This window comes from Nanorana parkeri, unplaced genomic scaffold, assembly GCF_000935625.1.
Source record: "Nanorana parkeri isolate BGI_ZX_2015 unplaced genomic scaffold, ASM93562v1 scaffold505, whole genome shotgun sequence".
Lineage (NCBI taxonomy): Eukaryota > Metazoa > Chordata > Amphibia > Anura > Dicroglossidae > Nanorana > Nanorana parkeri.
In genome coordinates this window covers 187,394-202,835 of record NW_017306773.1, presented here as the reverse complement: position 1 = coordinate 202,835, position 15,442 = coordinate 187,394, and the positions used below count along the sequence as shown (strand labels likewise).

The 15,442-nt window shown below is 40.1% G+C and overlaps 1 protein-coding gene across 1 annotated transcript in view; it reads right to left on the bottom strand.

Moving 5' to 3' along the window:
• The window catches only part of SLC9A1 (solute carrier family 9 member A1), a 65,029-nt gene that overhangs the window by 15,389 nt on the left and 34,198 nt on the right, over positions 1-15,442 (bottom strand). Inside the window, exons 2-4 of the mRNA XM_018561163.1 lie at positions 7,839-8,299; positions 4,242-4,492; positions 360-577 (exon numbers count right to left, since the gene is read on the bottom strand). Coding sequence (XP_018416665.1) covers positions 360-577; positions 4,242-4,492; positions 7,839-8,299 — 930 coding nt within the window. The remainder of the gene's footprint in view (positions 1-359; positions 578-4,241; positions 4,493-7,838; positions 8,300-15,442) is intronic.

Genomic DNA, 15,442 nt, shown 5'->3' with positions numbered 1-15,442 from the left:
GGCCAAAATCGGGCCGGAAAGCACTGTGGCTGGTGTGAACTAGCCCTCAAACCAGAAGAGAGACTATCCCAAAAACTTTAGATTTTGCCCCATTTTCCCAACAGCAAGTTAACTCAAAATGAATGTAGATGCTGTTTTACCAGACAAATAGCTATTGAATTTTTTTTTTTATAATAAATGAACAGGTTGAATGGTTTACAGGTAAATTACAGTACCTCTCCGGATTCCAGCTGAATCACATACTTGAATCAGCATTGTTGTACCATGACAGAAGTAGGTAAGAGTATACTATTCAGAAAATGGTAAACTAAAATGCATCAAGTGTGTAAATACAGTCTGAGTTAATTGTAAAACAATACCCAATACGCGTGCTATCAGACAGAAGATGAGGGTGCAGATAACATAGGTCCAATTCCAGGAATGAGGTCCAGCCACGGTGGAAACTCCAAGAAAGATGAAAATTAAAGTCTCACTGACACTGCTCCACATTTTCAGGAAATATTTGATGGTAGTGTGAGACTTGTGGGAAATATTTGCTTCCACATAAGGTCGCATTACAACTCCTGAAGCAATAAGGCTGAAAGAAAAAAAAAATTAGATTTTTTGCATTTATCATAAAATCTTCTTAAAGTCCATTGAGGGACACAGGAATGTAGTAATTCTTAAGACATCTGGTATTATATATGCTGCCACAGAAAATGAACCGCCGGCCCCCTTTATAAACCTGTCTCCAACCATCATGACTTAGTTTTGTGAGCAAGCAGTACATAAGGCCAATAAACACAGAGCAGCAGGCCACCCGTGTCCCTCAATGGACTTTAAGAAAAATATTTGACCACAAGTACAAAAATCTAATTTTCTTTATTGTCCATTGAGTAACACAGGGATGCAGTAATTTTTAGACTATCAAAAGCAGTAAAAATAATGGGTGGGCAACACCAACAGATCTAAGATGGAACCAGAAACCATTTGTGACCACCAGAAGGGGTGAAGTTTCCAACAGGACAGGGAAGAGCTAATGATCCAGGGAAAGCCACAGAGGATTAACCTGATGCTCAGACTAGGACAAGAACTGAGTAGCTTGAAGGAAGCAGAGGCTGTGAGCCAAAGCAATTACCAAACAGGAATATAATATAATATAACTACTCGAAATGGAAGAACATCCAACAAGATTGGTCAACAAAAGGAAACACTGGTAGATTTTCCATCCTCAAAACAGATCCCTAAGGGAAACTTGAAAAACTGGTCTACAAAGATCAGCCAGTCCAAGGATGTCAAGAGGCTTAACCTTTAAAACGTTTGTCCCTAGGCATCAGGGAAGACTGCTCCAGGGAGAAATAGGGATGTCTAGGACAATCTTAAAAGGAGATAATCAAGATAGAAAACCATCTAGTATAATATCCCAAGGGCATGATCAAAGAGTTGGAGATAAACACGAAATGGAACCACTTTAAGTCAGAGAGGCTGACCAACAAAGAGGGGGAAAAAAAGGGGGTGGAACAAGTATCCACCAGCAAGAAACAGCAGGATGAGCAGAGTCGTCCACAAGGACACCTGGCGGTGTCACTAGAACCTGTCAGGGAAAAACCCCCTGCAGGGTCCGTCAACCTGACAAGAATCTAGTATAATATCCTTATATTTGTACACTTGTAGAATAATATATATACATATACACATACACAAATATAATATCCTTATATTTGTACACTTGTAGAAGTGGGACAGCACCTTCATGCTGAAGGCTCACCAGGGATGTTAGACCGTAGGTCCAGAAGCCATAGATCTGCTGAGCAGTGATATGACTCAGAAGATCTGTGAGAACACACTGCTAAGACAGAAGGATGGGGCTCCTATGACCTTTCTGCAGATCTTGTTTGCTCTGGTAGAAGTATACTATGGCTGCCTGAGGTGTTGCTACTGACAGTCAAGAGTCCAGAGCCAATCCAAAGATATAAGCTCCCTCAAAGGGAAGAGTAATCTGACGTTCACTGATATAAGATATCAGTGTCCTAAACACTTAGCCAGAGATCCCTACGCATATGTACAGACATCAATCCTATGCAAGGCACACGTTCAGAGGCTAGTAATAAACCATCACAGCTGAAGCACAAGGCTCCAGACATCTGCTCCAACCACTCCACTCCATAAAATGGGGACGTACCCCAGGACTAAAAGGACTAACTTCTAAGAAGTTTTAAACCACTCTGGCATGGTTTGACAGAGCAGAATTACCAGCAACACAGAGGATCAAACCAGTTCATGCAAACTGGGATCTAAGGAGGAAATTCAACTTCTTGAAGGCAATTAAGTCTCCAAGGTAAGTACACCTTCTACCTCACTAGTGGCATCATGCTATTGTGGATCTCTGGAGCATCCACATTAGGCACAGTCCATTGAATAGTGAAATCCTTCTCAAAAAGAAAAAGCTCTGGCACAAACTGAGGACCTCAACAGCGGATGTAAAGAAAAGGTCTGTGCAGCCACAGGAGCAATAAAAGACCTAGAGCCTATAATTGCAGGCTGATCCTCCAAATTCAGGGTGTTAAGTACTGCATCAGTAAGATTTAAAACAACCCCATGTAAATCAGTCAACTGCTGGAGACTACAGTGACCCAAACGCAGCCTCTCCTAACTGTTGGGATTCTGCATCTAAAATGATGACTGAGGCTGTAGAACTGGCCTGACTCACCGTCACGAGGGTCACAGACAGACTCTGTAGGACAAGGTATCAGAGTGTGCTTAAAAACTCTATTGATAGAATGACTCAGTAGCTGGGCACAAACAGCTAGGAAGTCCCTTGTGGACATGGGGGAGGCCACAGTTCAGCCTGGCAGAGCAGAAATAGACTCCCCAGATTTTAAACATAGCACCCAACAATACAAACTGGGGGGTAGCTCCCAGTGCTTCAACCCAACTTGCCTTGCTCACTAGGTGAGCATTCAGAGACAGGATGTGTTATAATCTCATCACACACCTAACCAGTGAAGTAAACCCCAAGTCTCCGGTGGGTGCAACAGCGCTTGCAGATGGCGCCTCAAATCAATCCATAAAGCAATATAGGGTACACTGGGACTACAAAAGTCCTAAACGTCAAATCCTCTTTATTGGCCTGACAGAAAAGGTTTCACACTGTAGAACAACGTTTCGGAACACAATCAGGTTCCTTCCTCAGGCAAAGAGTGACAACCAGTGGAACACAAATTTATACCCATAAGAGATGTGCACAAACCAATCAGAACTGTAAGTTCCAGCCCCTCTGACGTCATAATCCCACCAAAAATAACTGATACAGAAAGTACAAAGCAGCACTGGTTGTCACAATATTTGCCTGAGGAAGGAACCTGATCATGTTATGAAATGTTGTTCTACACTGTAAAACCTTTTCTGTCAGGCCAATAAAGAGGACTTGACGTTTAGTGTCAACATACCCTTTATTGCTTTATGCATTCAGAGACAGGGTTACAAAAGAGGCTGTGCAATGGCTTTGGACCAGGAAAGCACGCCGCAGCTAACAGTACACAAAAGGGCCAGTGCCGAAGGTCACTTTGCAAGTAGCCTTGCCATGTCCAAAGGCCTAGTCTCTAAGTGAGTCTTCAGGGACTAATTTAAAACTAGAGGCTGTGCCACAGCACTGGACCTGGAGAGCACTCTATAGCTAAATATACAGGATGTGAAGAAAGTGCTGCAATACGAAGCCTACTGTCCAAAAGGTCACATTCCAGGCTAGCTCCACAAGCTTCCATTTCAGCAGCATCTGGATATGGTCTCCAAACCTGTTGCTGAGGATATGGTGATCTGGATATCTGCTGACCGGATCAAGCAGAGTTCTTGAAGTTTTGACTGAAGTCCCAAAAGCGAAAATGATCTTCAGTGTACAGAGTATCTTGATTGAAGAAACAAATAAATTGAAGAAAATAATATTAAACAGGCTTTTTCTCAGCAAAGCTGAGGAAAGGGAAACCAATCTCCTAGGACACGAGCACAAAATTGAGGCATGATGGTTAGGAGGCAGGGTTATATTGGTGCTGGCCTTCAATTTTTTTTTTCCCCCCGTGTCCAGACCTCCTGTAAGTAGCAGCATATAACCCAGATATCTAAGAATTACTACACGCTTGTGTGAATTGACAATAAAGAAACAAAGTTTTCATATTGCAAATGGCAAAGAGTATGATGCTACTAAAAGCAGGTAAACAGAACACATTTTATAATATAAACAGAACATATGAAAAAAAGTAACTCACGCCATAATTCCTGAGAGATGGAAGAGCTCTGCAGACATATATGCCATGTAACTATATAGGAAAACAAACAAGGGCTCAATAACACGGATGTGGGAGGTGAAGCGGGAAGTGAAGGCTGCGATAATTCCATATACCACTCCAACAAACACCCCTCCCAGGGCAACAACAAAAAAACTCAGGAACCCCAGAGATATATCACGGAATGTGACTTGCTCGAAACCAGAAAACTCTTCAAAAAGGTGATACAAAACCTAGGGAGAAAGATACACATCAACTACTACAATAAGGTCAAACAAATGAGTGGACATTCGGAAAGATTCAATATAACATGGGTGACATACAAACATTTCACTTACATGGCAAAAAGTTCAGCAGGCTATTCATTTTTACACTTTATCTACAAAAAGCTCAGAGTTTACTTGAACTGTAAATAAGGCACAAAAGTACTTGGAACCAGCAGAGGCCAGTGTAGTGCACTCTCCTTTCACCTTAAACTCCATCCCCTCCTCCAGTATTTAAAGTGACACTAAACCAGGGAGAAAAATTTTAAAAATGCATTCAAGTACCCTAACTATTAACAAACATGTATCTTAAATTGTGTATAACTCGGCTGTAGATACTCAAATCATCTCTGAATTGGTGCGGACACTATTCTTCCTTCTGGAGGGTGACTACTTTTGTTCCCCATGGTCCCTGTGTGTGTTGTAAAGTAGCCACCACTCCAAGCTCACTCCATCAATAGACTATAATTTCATGGCAAATTAGTAAACTAAACATGAGATTGTAGTCATGAGGAGTGAGCTTGGAGCAGTGGCTACTTTACAACACACACAGGGACCAGAGGGAACAAGAGGCAGCAAGTGTGAACAAGGGGTCATTGAGGTGTGGGCATCTGAGCTGATAGATAATTGAGGTGACATGCATGGGAGCCCATTACTCACACCACCCCCTGACAGACCCCCACCAGCTACTTCACACTCCCCACTTACAGACATGCTTCCTGATCACCTCACGCCATGCTGAGACACAACTCCCCCAAGGCCTCACACCAACCCAACAGACCCCTTTCCCCTACACTCCTGTCCTGCACATACTGCTCCCATCATATCCTATACACTTGTCCTGCACATACCACCTGCTGCAATCCTCTCCTGTGCATACTGTGTTATACAATCTGCAGAACTCTTCTGCACATAGTGCCTGCAGTCAAACCCTCCACGCTCCTCTAATGCACATACTGAGCCATAATACCCTTCAAATCCCTCTTCTCCACATATAAAGTACTGTCATACCTTCCAAATTTCTATCCTGCACATACTTCCCAGTGTCATATGGTCTGCACTCCTCTACCGCACCTATTGCATGCCATCTTATCCTCCATACTCCTCTACTGCACATCCTGCCAGCCGTTCTACCGTCCACACCCCTCTCCTGAACACAATGCTTAACTTTAGAACTTCTGATCTCCTCTCCTGCACACACTACCCCTTGTAATATCCTTCTTACTTAATTCCTGTACATACTGCCCCCCACCCCCCCTTTACACTCTCCGCACTCTACTCCTGCAAATGCTGTCATACAAGAAATCATGTAAATTATTCCCAATATCCCCAACCTTTCCTGTTCTAGAACAGGCACACTTTTGCTAATGTATGTAAAGGCAAAACATTTTAGTTTTGGATGAAGTAGGGCAGGGTTAGAGAGAGTGTCTGCGTCTACATTAGATAGATGTATCACGCTGTTTGTCCTGGTGTTCACTGTCACTCAAACAGAAAGTGTGGAGAAATCTATATTTTGTCACTAGAGGTAACAAAGATGGCAATCCCCTTCATTTTCGGGAGATTTCCTCTAATTTCCTGTTGTGTTTCCAGGACAGGACGTATAGGGATACCCCCCCCCGTTATCTTCCCCACTTTATCCAAAGCAAAAGATAAGGAAAGGAAAAGGTTTTAGTGCAAAAACTAGGCAATGCGCTAATCACAGATAGAAGAGTACAAGTCATTTAATAGTGAAAAACATGGCTAAGGAACTGGATGAGAACAGGCTACCAATGCTTTATGTTCTTGCAATACCTTACTCATGCTATTCTTAACCACACAACCCTAAAAAGTAAGGTAACCAACCTGTCAGCACACCACCCGAGCTGTTTGACATTAAACATAATATTTTGTATTATTTTATGCATGTGTAATCATTTACAAATGTACTATATTCATAGTATACTATATAAATGTACTCTTCGTGACGGGAGACGTACAGTGTACGTCCTGTCACTTTGTGCCTATATGACTGGCCACGTACACTGTACGTGACGAGTTATATCAGGCTTTGTAATGCCGGTATTTGCTGATTCTCAGCATTTAACAGTCATTCATTAATGTCTCAGTATTGAGGCATTAATTAATGAAATAATTAAGCTTTTTGTAAAAGCTTCTTCCTTTCATTAATGAAAGAATGAAGCCGTTACATGCAAATAGAGGACCGCAATTTGCGATCCCGTATTTGACAGCTCAAAATAGCAGAGAGGCAGCAGTGACTCACCTCACCTCTCTGCTATTTGTTTTGACAGCTCGAGAGCCCGATGTTTGGATACATTTCACCAAAGAGATACAATGTATATCTTTTGAGTGAAATGTATCACTTCTGATCGTCTAGGCACGATCAAAGAGCTTTTAGTGAGATCTGAATCTGACTAAAGTCAGGATCAGTCTCTAAGGTTATTATTAGCTGTTCCTAAGTTTGGATCAGCCTAATAGCCAAAAATAAAATAAAAAAGTTAATTTATCAAGCTGTCATAGTGATTGCTTGATATAAACTGACAAGAAAAAAAAAGTTTTTTTTATTTTATTTTTATTTTTTTTACAAAGTGTAAAAAAATTAAAATAAAGTGTAAAACAAAATTAGGAAAATATAAATTATATATAAATATATTTTGTATACTATAATTATTAAAAAAATTATAATAATCAAAACTTGTGAAAAAAGGGTTTTCTAGTTTTTTTCCTCATTTTTTTTATTTTATTCAAATTAAGTGAGGGGTTAGGTACACATATGTGATATAATTATATAGCCCTATCTGTCCTCTAAAAAACTATATATAATATGTGTGGGTACATTTAGTAAGAAAGTATATTACTGCTGTGGAAGAATCACACAGCAAAAATGTAAAAAATGTGTCAGTCATTTATGAACAGAACCTGAAAACTAGCTCAGTCATGAAGGGGTTAAACATTGTTAATACTTTAATCATTTTGTAAAGTAATGTATATCCTACATATGCTGAATGATTCTTCTGTAATATGCCTGATTTTCTAATAAAAACCGTGAAACTGAATAAAAAAAAAAAAAAGATATGCTCCACTATATAAACACAAATACTAAAAAGAGAAAACAAGGAGCAAAGAAAATGGAACTGTTACCTGTGTCTAGCAAATTTAGTTTCTTAGTGCAAAACAGGAAATAAATATGGATCCTTTAAAGTTAACAGCACAATTTCTTTCCTTTTTTGCTCCAGTTTTTACAATTTATCTCCTTATTAATCCATTGAAAACATTTAAAACCATTAATGATTTAATTAGTTAAAAGCAAACTACTTACTACAGTGACTGCATCATTAAGCAAGGATTCCCCAAACACGAGAATGTGGAGCAGCTCGTTGATATGGATTTCTTCAAACACAGCCAGTACAGCCACCGGGTCCACAGCTGATATGATACTGCCAAACATCAAGTTGTCTAGGAGGCCTACATGTGTAAGATGGGTCCCACTAATCTGGCACACTGCAAAAAGCAGTGACCCTATGAAGAAGGCATTCCAGAGGGTGCCCACTACTGCAAAAATCAGAATAGTTCCCATGTTTTCAGAGAAAGAACGCAGGGGCAAGAAGTATCCAGCATCCAGGATAATAGGGGGCAGGAGGTACAGGAAGAAGACTTTGGAACTTAAAACTGGAGGGATTTCACCTACTGCTTTGATAAGTCCACCAACCAGAAGCCCTACAACAATCAGCAGACAGCTCTCTGGAACGACATTGGACACAGTGGGAATCACATGGAATCCTGAAAAAGAGTAAACCAAAGATATTGCATGGTCAGTACTTGGTAAAAGTAGAATTAAACTCTCAAATTTGTTTTTTTTCAATAATAAATCTGGGAAAAAAAATACCATTGCCCAGCAAAGTATTGCTTTATTTTTTTGCCCAAGCACTTGCAGTTGTTTTCATCAGGCGGCGCCAACCCTTTTAGCTCAGCTTCCCTGAACTTCCTGTCTGATAGAAGAAGATCACAACGGACAGAACAGTTTCCAGCAGCCACCCATCTATTAGTTTGGATAAAGGCGGAGGGGGTTGTGGGTAGTAGGAGAGTGACTCGCCCTGCTGTGTCTGTTGAGACACACACAGCATACTAGCACACACAAGTGGGGCTCCATAGGAACCTGCATGGGAAAGGAGCCGTCCTAAAACAAGATATCAGGGCCAGTGCTCAGGGGACCAAATGATTCTGCAGGAAACTAAAAAACTATTAAAACCTCAGGAAGCATCCACTAAGTTATTTAATCAGCATTTGAAATAGCTTAAACCCCTTTTGACTTTAATCATGTTATAACACTCAGTGTCAAATTTATAAAAACATATACATTGGAAAATTTGTTCTCCTGAAATTAAGTGTTTTTATTTTTCCGGTATGTGCTCATTGTGTGCAACTCAAGTTAAATAAATCAGATTATGGTCACTGCTACCCAGATGTTGTTTTATATGAACATCTGTAATAAGCTCTGCATTGTTTGAGATTAACAGATCCAGCAGAGAATTATTTCTAGTTGGGGCTTCAATAAACTGTACTATAAAATTGCCTTTTACTATTCCCACAGTCCCATTACACCAGTCAATGTCCGGGTAGTTAAAATTTGCCATTATTACGACTGTCCCAGCCCTTGCTTCCATTTTATATGCGTAAGGAGCAGAGTCTATAAGTGCTCATTAGAGTGGACCTTTACACTCAAATAATCAATAACAGTTGTCAACTATTCTCATTATCTATTAGTTGGTTGAATTCCCTAGCTCTCTCCTTCATGCAGGGAGGAGGGCACAGCAAGCAGTGGGCTGGTACAATTGCAATATTAGCTATTGCAATTTGAAATGGCCAATAGGCTGGGTTTGGCAGCAGCCCACTATCTGCTGTATTTACATTCAGCTGTAGAATCTTGCCACTGGCAGCAGTCATTCTCTGGCTGAAGCTATTCAAGCACCATGTGCTTACAATACATTTTTTTTTTTTTTTAAACGTATAAAAAAAAAAAAAGGTGGGAAAAAAGTATTTTTCAGTTTTGGGCTGACAAATTCAGCTGTGGGAGGTGCGTTGCAGTGCCATTCATTTCAATGGCACGCAAAACGTGCCTCCCACCCAGTGTAATCGCCCACCCTGGAACGCTTGGTACTACAATGCAGTGCAAAAAAATTGTGCATGCTGTTTTATTCCGAATTTATCTTTATTTTACTAACACTGCATTTGCGCATTTTATTTTAAATTAAGGATGGTTTTTTTTATTTTATCCGATTAAATCGAAAAAATTAAAATCGGCCAAAAAATAATAAAAATAATCATTAGTTGCAGCTCTACACTCAAATTCTACCAATGCATCCCTCCATGTACGATGATTAATAACATAAAACTAGAGCTAGTAATCTGCCCTTAGTAAACATTGCCACTGTCAGAAGGCTGGGGAAGAAAAGACAAATAAAGGTATATGCAAAGAATACAAAGCCTGCAATTATCTAGAAGTATGTGTCATTACTAAACATTTCTAAAAGGTGTGTTTGTTGATGGTTTAAAGATATGGGCAAAGGTCTGCTTTAACACTGGGAGGGCCTGTAAACAAACTCCAATAATTACTTTTGCACACCAGTATGTAACTGCACCCATAGTGCAGCACCATTACACTAACCATCAATAAAGTCCTCTCCCACACTCACTTTCAGATCACTTCTGACAGAGAGACACAGACCCCGCAACATTTTCATTTTACCCTATCTGAAAGAGCATAGCCAGAAATATTTACAGCCCAATCATGTGAAGAACACAGCCAAGATTCAGCAATACCAACTATAACCCATTTTTACAGTTTTCACTAGCAATCATTTGATCTTTTTTTGTAGTACAAATAGTACTGTAATCTCCAATGTTTGTTTGCAACATGGGAATCTCCTTATCCCCTTCCATTGCCCTACTCCCATCTTCCTCTATTCCACCGCCCATGATAGTCTGACCCCTATTTGACTTATCTGCCCCATTATATTCTAACTCATCCTCCCCTCTCAATCCTATTTTAAATGCTCCTCCAACCTTCCTAGAATTAGGTGCAGAGCATCTTTAGCATATAGGTTATACCCCAACGAAAAGTCAGTCCGGTGCTCTAGAAACCCAAATACTTCTCTCTTTAACATGCATTTAGTTCTCTAAGCTCCCACTGTCTTTCCATTGTTGCAGATGGCACAGGAGATATTACATAGATTAATACCTTGGAGGTTCTTCCCTTCAATTTGCAACCTAGGTCTTTAGATTTATTTTTAAGGATCCTCCATTTTCCATGTATTCTATTATTGGTCCCAACGTAGACCAAGACAGGTCCCAGTAATTTGTCCACCCGGTCCACCACATGCAAAATCCTGGCACCAGAGATGATCCATTCGGTTTGCGACCAACTATTCTATCAGTCCAGTTGTTTAAAATCCAATGGGTTTTTTTTTTTTGCATGTAATTTTTATTGAAAGTTTTCCAACAATACAAAACAGGGCAGAATTTGCTGCAGTCATTACAAGTTCCACATTACATGAAGCCACATAGGTTGCAAGCAAATAAACTAGAGCTGCAGCTAATGATTATTTTCAAAATCGACTAGTTAGCCGATTATTAGGTTCGATTAATCGGATCAACAATAAAATTTAATTTTAAAAAATGGCTCCAGTGATGGACTACTAGTTTGTATTGAGATTGTAGTCCATCACAGGCGCAAGCTTGGAGCGGTGGAAGTAAAAAATAAAAAAAAGTGTGGCGTGCAATATAGTGAAATGGAAAGTGTAAAATTATACAGCAATGAATGCAGAATGGCACCGACTACAGAGGACTACAAATCCCAGCAATAGTACATTATAGCTGGTGGTATTCTGCATTGCGCTATATAATGTATTATTGTTGGGATTTGTAGTCCTCAATACAGCAATGCAGAATACCACCAGCTATGTAGGAGTACAACAAGTCCCAGCAATACATTATACATACAGTGTATAATGTACTATAATGTACTATTGCTGGGATTTGTAGTCCTCTATAGCTGATGGTATAATATACAGTACAGCACAATGTACCATCAGCTATAGAGGACTACAAATCCTAGCAATACATTATAGAGCACTCCTCCTTACTACATCTCCCAGCTTCCCTGTGCCGATCATGGAAATAGAGGCGGGCGGTGAGTGTGAGGCGGGGGAGGAGGTGCGGCGTGGATGCGGGCCTGGCAGCGGCGAGCGTGAGGTGGGGGAGGAGGTGCCGCGCGCAGCGTGTGTGGAGCCGTGAACTGGGCCAACTGATCGGAAGCCGATTAATCGATTATTGAAAAAGTTGACAACTTTTTCAATAATCGATTATGTCGATTAGTTGTTGCAGCCCTAAAATAAACAAAATAGTAAAAAATCCTGACTGGCCGGGAAGCCAGCTCCATGCTCCCTGGCATCAGCGAACAGCTTCTGATACAAGCGATCGAGCGTCTCTCGAGACCCTCGATCACTTGACTGTAAAGCTCCCGGCCGGCTGCGTAATTTCAACGGCCGGCCGGGAAGCTGCTCGTCGGGCTCTCCACCGTCTGCTCGTCAGACGAGTGGATTTTTCGAGCCCTGTATATATATATATATATCATTAAAAAGTGCCCAATTGCTACCCTTTCCACACTACAGCATTGTGTCCAGCTTGCTCTTCCACTCTTCCATCTAGTGCTGTACTCCAAAACTCAGCGGCACTTAGACGTCATTACATAAGCATTGTATATGCCAGGAGTAAAGACTCCTCCCTGCTGCCGAAAAAAAGAAGAGGAAGGACCCATGAAATCCCTGAAAAGGTCAAGAGGACTGCAGAAAGATGTATAGGGAGTTTCGTTTAAAAAAAAACCAAAAAAAAAAAACCTATATAAAACGAATATAAAAACATTCCATTTTGCTTTTCTGTTCTTTTAACAGTGTCGTTTTTTTGTTTTTATTTCAAGCTATCACTAAAAGGTTTGCTACATAATACTTAAAAGAAACAAATATTTAAAAAATATTTTTTTTTATTAATATGCTATTATATATAAATTAATACTGTTCTGTTAAATAACAGTCGTCTTAGCAGAACAAATACTGTTAAGACTACCACACCCTGTACAATCTCCTTTACATCTTCCTATGTAATACATGGGCCTGCCTAATTCAACTCAAATTGAATGGACTGTTTAGCTGGTCCTCATATTACACAGTTTTCATAAATCTAAGCCAACCTTAGTGCTTTTGGGGGCACAGTAAAAATAACAATACAACATATTTTTAAAATAACTCTTCATGCCAATACCAACAGATGCAGCAGTACAACTATGTATGTTACAGGTAACATGCACCAGACATACAGTTTTAGCTGCTTCTAATCCATACTGCAATACTGTCACAGATCAATGAAGTACCAAGTTCACCCTGATGTTACACAAACCTTTTACAAACATAGGTAGGGTAAATACCATCCTGTACCATGTACATACTGTTTAACCAGCTTCCATACAGCTAGCCTTATCCCGTAATTGGATCTACAGGGCGGCACAGTGGTTAGCGCTTCTGCCCTGCAGCACTGGGGGTCCCTGGTTCGAATCCCAGCCCGGTCACTGTCTGCAAGGAGTTCTGCCTGTGCTTGCGTGGGTTCCTCTGGATACTCCGGTTTCCTCCCACACTCCAAAGACATGCTGGTAGATTAATTGGCCCTCTATGTGTGCATGCGAGATAGGGACCTTAAAGATTGTAAGCTCCTTGAGGGCAGGGACTGATGTGAATGTGCAACTATGTAAAGCGCTGCGTAAATTGTCGGCGCTATATAAATACCTGTCATAAATAAAATACTGGTCAAGAGGCGATATTATAGCAAAAAGTGTTGCAAGCTTTGATTTTCATTTCCATTGGCTTTGTATGGGTTTACCTAATAAGATGGTGCAATAAGGTACCTAGTTTATGTCAGGAGTCAGTGCCAAAGCACTAAGCTACAATTAGTGAGTAGTGAGTCACTACTGATAAAGAAATGCTAGTCATAGCAAATTACACAGCATAGAATGAATAGGTGTGCAAATATCGTAGGCGGGTGAAAGGGCCTGTTATGCTCTTTGTGATGTTATCATGCTCATACCTAAAAAAAAAAAAAAAAAAAAGACTACAAAAGACGTGCGACCGTACAGTAGAAACGGTCGCACGTCTTCGTTCACGCTGTTCGATTCTCGTACGATCGCGGGATTTCACGCGATTCTCGTACGAGAATCGAGCAGTGTATGGGCACCTTTAGAATAAACCTCCTTTACTTCCTGTTCAGATTCAGGGTGCATTAGCACCAGAATCGGAGCCCAAAACGAGAGTCAACAAAAGTAAGTTGTTGTGAACCAAACTAACTTGCGCTAACGGAAATAGTAAAACTAAATTAAGATGGATTAAAATTTAAAATAGATATTAATATGACCCCGGAGCTAAAATTTCTAAAACCAAAAAGGAAAAAAGCTGCTGAACTCAGGCTAAAAGCCTACAGAATAATGGTGTAATGAAGTGTACAGCGCTAAATGCCCTTCAGGAAATTAGATAACGGTAGGGATCATATGGTGTCACCTCCGTGTCAAGCAATCGTGAAACAGTGTATATATAATAAATATTTGTGTAAAAACTTATAGTACGTTATAAAATGTGTCAGCAGGTGTCATAAAAGGCGTGTCATACATGAACCTTATTAAATAAATAAACAAAAATCTTCAAAGAACATGTGTCATATATGTGAAAAAAATATTATTGTGAAAAAAATATTAAATAAATAAATAAACATGTGTCATATATGTGAAAAATAAATATATCACAATATAAAACAGTCTGTGTTGTTTTCTTTCGAAAATAAGTAGAAGTATGCACTTATAATATAAAAAATGCACCCAAAGTTCTTAAAGCTCTCCGATCTTCAAAACAAAAAAAGCCCAGAAGAATGAGAATAAAAATCAAAATCAAAAGAAATGTCCAATATTATGAAGTGTCCAACGAAAAAACGATAGAAAAAAAAAAAAGAAGGCAGGTCCCCTATAGGGAATGCACTCACCAGATCCCTGATGGTCGAAAGCCTTTATTCTTATCCAATGGAGGCCGAAGATGTATGTCCTCTTCTCCCGTTTGGTGAAAGCCTCAGGCTACAGAACCCGCTTGCTTCTCCGAGGTGAAGGGATTACAATCTTTGTTGTTAGGTCTCCTCTATTGGGTATCCATCCGGACAAAGAACACAAGAAATGCGCTCATAGCGTAGTAAGTTCAACTTTAATGGGTCCAAAATAATAAATACAGACAAACAAGCGCTCTATAAAAATTCCATAAAAATCAATGTGGAAAGCCGGCTAGTCACTCAATCTGAGTGCAAAAAGGACTGGAACAATGACGTAAAGGTAGGCCCGCCCCCGACGCGTTTCGTCACATGGACGTTCTCAAGGGATGACAGGTCTCAAGACCCATTAAAGTTGAACTTACTACGCTATGAGCGCATTTCTTGTGTTCTTTGTCCGGATGGATACCCAATAGAGGAGACCTAACAACAAAGATTGTAATCCCTTCACCTCGGAGAAGCAAGCGGGTTCTATAGCCTGAGGCTTTCACCAAACGGGAGAAGAGGACATACATCTTCGGCCTCCATTGGATAAGAATAAAGGCTTTCGACCATCAGGGATCTGGTGAGTGCATTCCCTATAGGGGACCTGCCTGTTTTTTTTTGTTTTGTTTTTTTCTATCGTTTTTTCGTTGGACACTTCATAATATTGGACATTTCTTTTGATTTTGATTTTTATTCTCATCCTTCTGGGCTTTTTTTTGTTTTGAAGATCGGAGAGCTTTAAGAACTTTGGGTGCATTTTTTATATTATAAGTGCATACTTCTACTTATTTTCGAAAGAAAACAACACAG